The sequence below is a fragment of the Quercus suber genome, unplaced genomic scaffold, assembly GCF_002906115.3.
Source record: "Quercus suber isolate HL8 unplaced genomic scaffold, Cork oak 2.0 scaffold_211, whole genome shotgun sequence".
In the NCBI taxonomy this organism is placed as follows: domain Eukaryota; kingdom Viridiplantae; phylum Streptophyta; class Magnoliopsida; order Fagales; family Fagaceae; genus Quercus; species Quercus suber.
In genome coordinates, this window is record NW_027069669.1 from 742,994 (window position 1) to 750,595 (window position 7,602).

Genomic DNA, 7,602 nt, shown 5'->3' on the forward strand with positions numbered 1-7,602 from the left:
TCTATCCACAAGGTCGGTCTAGTTGAACTTATTTTAATTGTAAAAGAGAATTCACAGCTTCTTAAAACATAATCTTTTCTAAGGTATAATTATATTTTATCACCATAAATATAATTAACTAATAAATAACCTATGAAGAAAAAAAAATCCTTTAAAACTGTAACTCTTTTTTCTGTTTTGTTGCAATTATGGTTAATATTAGACTGGCTCGATGTGTGAATCAACCCAATCTCTTCTCATAAAATTGTATCACCATGCACACTAAGCTTTACCACATTTCAATGGGTGCACTATATCCAAAAGCCACTTATAATTTACAGGGAACCATCTCAAAAGACCCACAAATCCTTGCATTGTGTAAAGGCAAAAAACCTATTTAAAAAATAAATAGGCAAAAAAGTAAACAATTGCCATACACACACCAATGAGCTTTGTGATTTGGTGACATGAAGTGGATAATTTATAAACCATTCTTGTCATCACATACATGTATTCTACACATTGGACAATTGCCTTGTCGGGTTAGCCACTCGTCTATGCAGTATAGATGAAAGAGGTGACCACAGTTGGGAAGTCTTCTTACTGAGTCTTCATCCTCGAAATCCTGCAAGTACCAACATCGACCATTGTCTTTATATGGTAAGAATCAATTTTTTTATGTTGACTGTCCAAGAATCCTTTTTTTTTTTTTTGAAAAATCCAAAACTCCAAATTGATAGTATAATAGTTTGATTCCTTTATGTTGTCTAATGCTCCAAAATTATTGGCCAAATGGGTATTCGAGAACACCTACTTACTATTCTCCAAGAGCTAGAAAAATTTCTGATACTCTTTACTTTTTTTGACAAATCACATTTAAACTGCATATTTGAGGGTTAGTTTTAAACTAAACTTGAAGAACTTCAAAATAAAGCCTGAAAGTTTAAGACTAATTCAAATTGAATCTTATATTTTTTGTTAATTTGAAGTTGAATCTTGACTTTTAAATTTCTATCAATTTAATCCCCCACAAGTTTGTAAATTAATCTAAAATATTCTAGCATTTGATCTGATATGATTTTGAATTTTCAATGCTCAATTTGAAACAAAAAAAAATAAAAAAATTATAAGGTTTAATTTATAACAATCTTCTCATTAAAAAAAAAAAAAATTGTAACAATCTTAATTGTTTAATTTGAAACATTTAAAACTATAGGATTAATTTTAACTTGAAATTACTTTTAAAATATAGGGTTTTAATGTTTTCTTATCTTCTCACTTCTTCTCAAAAAAAAAGAAAAAAAAAAAGAAAAGGTTATCTTTTCTTGAACATTTGCAGACTTAAGCATATTATAAAATATGAAGAAAAAAAAGGATATTATAAAATTTTTGTGCTCAGTACTGCTCACCTGTAAGCAAATGGAGCAACAGAATTCAAGACATGGTTTGATCATGTTGCTAGAATGAAACTTATGTATTGAAAGCTTCTGAATGCAGTTCTTGGATAACCCTTTAACTCCACTAATGTCAAAGATATCTGAAACTTCTCTATAACTTGGTTCGATAGACCTAACCTGCTCAATACATTTGACATTATGTGAACAAAAATTTAACACCATTAACTCAAATGACTAAACTTATTGGAGTACCAATAGAGATATACTTACTTGCCATTGATAGGCTTTTAGCACTGCAGGACATACCCAATCCACAAAGACCTTACCATTGATTAAACTACCTAGGAGGGCAACAACCTGTCAAAATTGATAAAATTGTTACTACTTTGACAATTGAAATGACATAAAGTTCACTTAACAAGGACATAAATCACATATCGCTCTGCAAAATATTGCATAGTACATATAGCATTATGTACCTTGGGCAACGGCTCACAATCAGTTGCTGCTGGTGGTTCCAGTAATTGAATGGCTGCAATGGCACCTGTCACAGCTCCTATTCCTGCCCCATTTAAAAATCCAGTTTCTGTGGTTTGGCCTTTGATTGCTCCAATAAATATTCCCACTATAGCCCCACCTACCAATCCATCAAAAGCATATGAATTTTCAACCATAAAATCGATAGAATTGATTAAAATAATGTCCGTATGACTCTTAATTAGTATTCCAAATTCCATATTGCAACAGAGAATTTAATTCTCCATAGAACAAGCTTTAAATATTATATGTTGATAATTTCCTATAAATTAATTTAAGCATAGCATTATGTTTGCTAATGAACCACAATTGGAAGGATTGTTTCCATAAGTTACATGACAATAATACTGCACCATGAATCTTTAAAGTGATAGCAATCGAGTAGCTAAAACCTAAAAGATTGGGTGCATGATGATTGATTGATGGAGTTTAAAGGTAGAGTTGTATGCTTATGTTCACTGGGTTAGTGTGGTCCCTTAGCACAAAGCCCAGTCCATGAGACAACCACTACTCTAATAAAATTGCACCATGAATCTTTGAAGTGATAGCAATGGAGTAGCCAAATGAGTGGGTGCATGATTATTGATGAAGCCTAAAAGTAGAGATGTATGCTTATGTTCAATGGGTTTTAGTGTGGTTCCTTAGCACAAAGCCAAGTCCATGAGACAAGCACTACTCTAGTAAAACAAAGTAGCAAAAGGAAACGTACCCAATGCAAGAATGCATGTGAATGCAGCAAAAACTATTCTCTTCATCACTCTAGTGACAAACTCAGTTCTGAAACCACCAATTGCGGCCAAAGCCCACAAAGAAACAGCCTCTTCTGACCTGAACGCCACCTTTGTTATCCCAGAAAACCACCCCTTCATTGTTGGAAAGAAGCTCAATAGTGCCATGTGTTTTGAGCAAGTAGAAAAACGCCAAGAGCTTACCTTTGAGTGAAGCAAGATAACTAGCTAGCATTTAAAAGGTTAAGGAACTCAATAGAGCATTTAAGAGGGTGAGAGCTCAGGCCCACCAAACACCAGTTGGTCCACAAAATTGAGGCACCAGAGGTCCAGAGCTTCTCACACGACTTTTGAGAGCAAATGGACTACTAATCTACTATACAATAATCGAAAAAACTTGAGGACCCCTTTGAGTTAAGCAATAGATCAGTCACGTACATTTTATAGACACAATCACACATTAGTAACAGTGTTTGGAAATGATAGTTGGTACCATAAACATTCCCTTATAAGAAACCTTGGAGGATTGACTAATTCATTAGCATAGCAAGTATCAAAGAACTGGTATTAGGTTCTTTTCGGGGTAGTTGAACATAAAGGATCACAAGCTAATTAAGTTCATACTAAATCATGTGGGTATGCTATACCTGTTAGATGCATAGAAGATGATCGATGTTGTATACTTGTATTTGTATTTACAATGAAGCCTTCAATTCATTCACTATAGAAATTTTTAGGTTTATGACTAATTACTTACTAAATTAAGTTAGTATTGCATGTATCAAAACGTGTATCATTAAATTTTTTTTTTTTGGGGGTGGGGGGGTATTTTTTTTTTTTTTTTTAAATATATATGGAGCTGTGTTAACCTGTGTTGTTGGCTTGAAACTAATGCAGAATGTAGAACAGTTCACGGAGGATCTCTTATTCCTTGGAACTATTTGTTGACCTTTACTATTTTGGAGCATTTGGCTCAATAGAAATAAGGGGTCCATTTGGATAACACTTATTGTTGCTGAAAGTTGATAAAAACTGATTGTTGTTGAAAACACTGTAGCAAAATAATTTTTAAATATGTGAATAGTATTGTGAGACCCACTTTTAACATTAAATATTATGTGAACAGTGCATGAACTGTGCGTGAACAGTGCACGCACAGTGTATTTTGTCCCCCCAAAGTCAACAAGTGCGGCAAAAAAAAAAAAAAAAAGAGAGAGAAAACGCAGTTTCAGAAACGCAACGCAACTTAACGCCGAATCCAAACGCAGGCAAGGTGGTTTTTAAAAATTTAAATGTTAATCATGAATTTGCTAGAGATGTTAAACATCTTGCCACTAAGGACGTGTTTGGATTGCGTCTTTTTTTTTTTTCTTTTCAGAAGCGTGTTTCTGTGGCTTTATGTCACATCAGTGGGTCCTATGCATTGTTCACGGAACTCACAAACCTCTTTTTTCAGCAATTTTTTCATTAAAAATAGGTTTCACAATACTATTCACACATTTAAAATTTATTTTATTAGTATTTTCAATTTCCAGTGGTATCCAACAAACCCTAAGGCTCCGCTTGGGAGTTCATAAGGGAATGGAATAGAATGGAATGAGATAATCATAAGGGAATGGAAAGGAATGGAATGGAATGGAATGTATTTAAGTAAGGGAAAGGAATGGAAAAGAATGGAATGGAATGGAATTAAGTAATCTTGATTGGATGTTTTAAAATAAAGGAATGGAAAGAAATGAAAATGAATGGAATGTAAGTAATCCTGTTTGGGAGCAACATGGAGGGAATGGAATGGAATCATTTTATGACAATATTACTATTAGACCCCTATTTTAAAATAAAGGGTTGAATATATAGGGGTATTTTGAGAGTTTTAGTAAAAAAATTATTAAATCTAATTCCCTTCCCTCCCATTCCTTCCAGTTTCGGGGGGAATGAAAATTTGAGATTTTAAGGGAATAGAGAGGAATGAGCGTTCCCTCCTACCCATTCCATTCCCTCTCACTTAAACTCCCAAACAAGAGAATGGACTTTTCATTCCCTCCTTTAAAACTCCCAAACAAGACAAGGGAAGAATATTCTAAAATTATTCTTTTTATTCCTTTCCATTCCATTCCATTCCCTCCTACCAAGCGGAGCCTAAGTATTCGTTTTGTTCAGCTCGATTTAGAATAAGAAATAACAAGCAATTGGTTAGAGCGAAATGGTCTAAGTTTGAGAAAGGGTGGTGCAAGCTTAATATAGACGGCTTTTCCTTAGGCAACCCTAGATTAGCCACTGGTGAGAGACTCATCCAAGATCAAAGAGGCCTTTGAATATCGGGGTTCACCCAATCCATAGGTGTAGTTACCAATGTTGATGTTGAGCTTTGGGCCTCGAGGGAGGGCCTCAAGTTACGTTTAGAGCTAAACTTGCCAAGGGTGGAAGTTGAAATAGATGCTAATGGAGGAGTTGATCACTTGATTGGCTTAGTAATTCTGCTAGCAACAATTTACACAAGGCATCACCTATCAAGGACTACAGGAACTCCTAGGAAAGATATCTCAGGTGACGATCATGAAACACAGTTTTCATGAGACAAAACAGTGTGCAAATGTGCTTGCAAGAAAACGATCATTTATCCTGTACGATCTCGTTATATTTAATAGTCCTCTAGTAGACAATTGCTTGTTGTTTTATTACGACAATATTGGTATGTATTATGAGAGGCTTTGTCTTAACTTTGAATTATTTAATTAATATATATTAATCCTTTGTTTATACAACCAAAAAAAAAAATTTGTAAGGTCTATATTATATATGTATTTACAACGAAGTCTTTACACAAATCATTATAGAAAATTTGTAAGAATTCTTTGTAAGGCTATTTTCTTAAGAAATAATATTATCACTTTTACCCACACTAGTTACCTGGATAATAAACTCAATTATGTAGGACGTAACGTAAATGTGAAAGTTCTAGATTCAATTCTCTATACTATTAGTTTATTGTGTTTTCAAAGTATCTCATGCACAAATAGTGAAATAGTTTGATCAAAAAGTTAAAAGATATTATTTCTTTATATGAAGAACAGTAATTTCACTTTTGAAATTACTACATGCTCAAATAATAGAAATTGCTTAGTTCGCTGTTCACGTTTGAAAGGGTTCAACTGACTATTCATAAATGGTTCACAACTTCACATCTAGTTCTCATTAGTATAATTAGTGTAATTTGGTTTATGGTAAGTGTGTTGATGCTTTTGGCAGGAGAAAAAATTAGATCTTAGCCAAAAGGCCGAGAAAGGCATCAAATGCTTTCGGCAGGAGAGAGTGTTCTCAAATGCCAGTGTTCTCAAATGGCTAAATTTATGATGTATGAGGTTCCCTCCTATAAGTCCTAATGTATTTCTAGTATTTTTTTTTATTTATTTTTTTTTTTATTATAGAGTAGGATAACTCTGACTCTGTTTCTAAGCGGTTTATAAAGATCTTAATCTTTAATATATGCGTCCAGTTACCACCTTGAAATTGATGAAAATTTAATAAAGCTTGTGTTCATGTGCAGGTTTATAGAATAGGTAGCCCCTTCTTCCCAGATGGTGACTGTCACTGACCGAAAGCTCTCAGCCAAAAGAGATAAAACATTTTAATGGAACAGGACATGGTCACCCACCCCTACTCTTGGGTTGTTTTCGTGCAAGCAATTGGCACCAATTGCAGGCAAACAAAAGAAAAACTGTATAAACAAAACCAGGTGCTAGAATGGTGGTTAATGCTACTGTGGGCTGAGAATTTTGAAAGATACGGGCATTGTGTTGATACAGAGCATGTGGTGCTTTAATTTGCATTAAATGGAGCTTGATATTTGTTGCTTTGATTGAGATTTTGGTATATTTGGGCGTTTCTCCTCCACTCCTTTACTACTCCTAGTCTCCATCTTCTTTGATATTTTACCAAAACAAATTGGTGTACAATTCTGTCAGTGATATTTTGCTTATATAAAATTATTCATGACTGTTGCTTCAAGTTTCAATTCATACATACTTTTTAATCGGATTAAGATCGTTTGTAAATACTTAGATTCATGTGTAATTGCTTTGATTAAAAGTTTTTTAAAAAAAAATTGCTCATAATGCAATACATCTGATCTCAATCCTTTTAAATCAAGCATTTTAACTAACCTAAGGGGGTTGGTAGTGTTACTATAATGCCTATGTGATTCAAATTAAAGGTTTTGGGTTTAAAACTTTAAATTTCTTAATTAGCAATTAGCATATCATTACCATCCCAATTCCCAAAGAATTTGGCATTGTAATTATCCAATATATATGAGACAGAAATTACACGATACACATAAAAGAATACTCATACAAAAAATTTAGTGAGAAATCACTTAATATTGAAAACCATGATGTATCCATTCTAGTCTACTTTTTGTTTATTCTGGATTAGGGTCCCGTGTAATATCTAAGATATTTCATGGTGTACCATTACCCCCTTAATCTTCTATTTTATTTTTACTTTTTATTTTATTCAAATACTTTTTTTATTCAAAAATTGAGATTGAAAGTTTGCTTTTTTAACTTAACTTTCAATCTTAACCGTTAAAAATACTAGTAAGTTGCTCATGCGATGTACGGATAATATTATAATGTTTTATATAAAAAAAATTTTGGAGAATGTTATACATATATTATAGCATATTTATTATAAAATTTTGTTAGTAATAAGTTCATCATAAGAAATAACAATTATAAATTGCTCACACTTATCTATTATAATTATTTTGTTCAAGTAATAAATAATAATAAAAATTAGAGTAATATTATATAATAAAAGTTAATAAATATATATTAATTCATTATGAAATCTTTTTTTTTTTTTGTTTCTTCAATACTTTTTTATTGCAGTATGGCAACACTTGTAAACTTGTTGAGAGTATTTTATCATCATCTGTTTCTTCATCTTCAACGTTTGAA

At 32.6% G+C, this 7,602-nt stretch overlaps 1 protein-coding gene across 1 annotated transcript; it reads right to left on the reverse strand.

The window, feature by feature from the left end:
• Positions 1-277: 277 nt before the first annotated feature.
• Positions 278-2,871, reverse strand: LOC112034016 (NEP1-interacting protein-like 1). The gene is made up of 5 exons (XM_024066806.2): positions 2,623-2,871; positions 1,856-2,013; positions 1,647-1,733; positions 1,389-1,553; positions 278-604 (listed from the first exon to the last, which is right to left on the reverse strand). Exons 1-5 carry the CDS (start codon positions 2,807-2,809, stop codon positions 461-463), a joined length of 741 nt encoding a protein of 246 aa, XP_023922574.1. The 5' UTR covers positions 2,810-2,871; the 3' UTR covers positions 278-460.
• Positions 2,872-7,602: the final 4,731 nt, after the last annotated feature.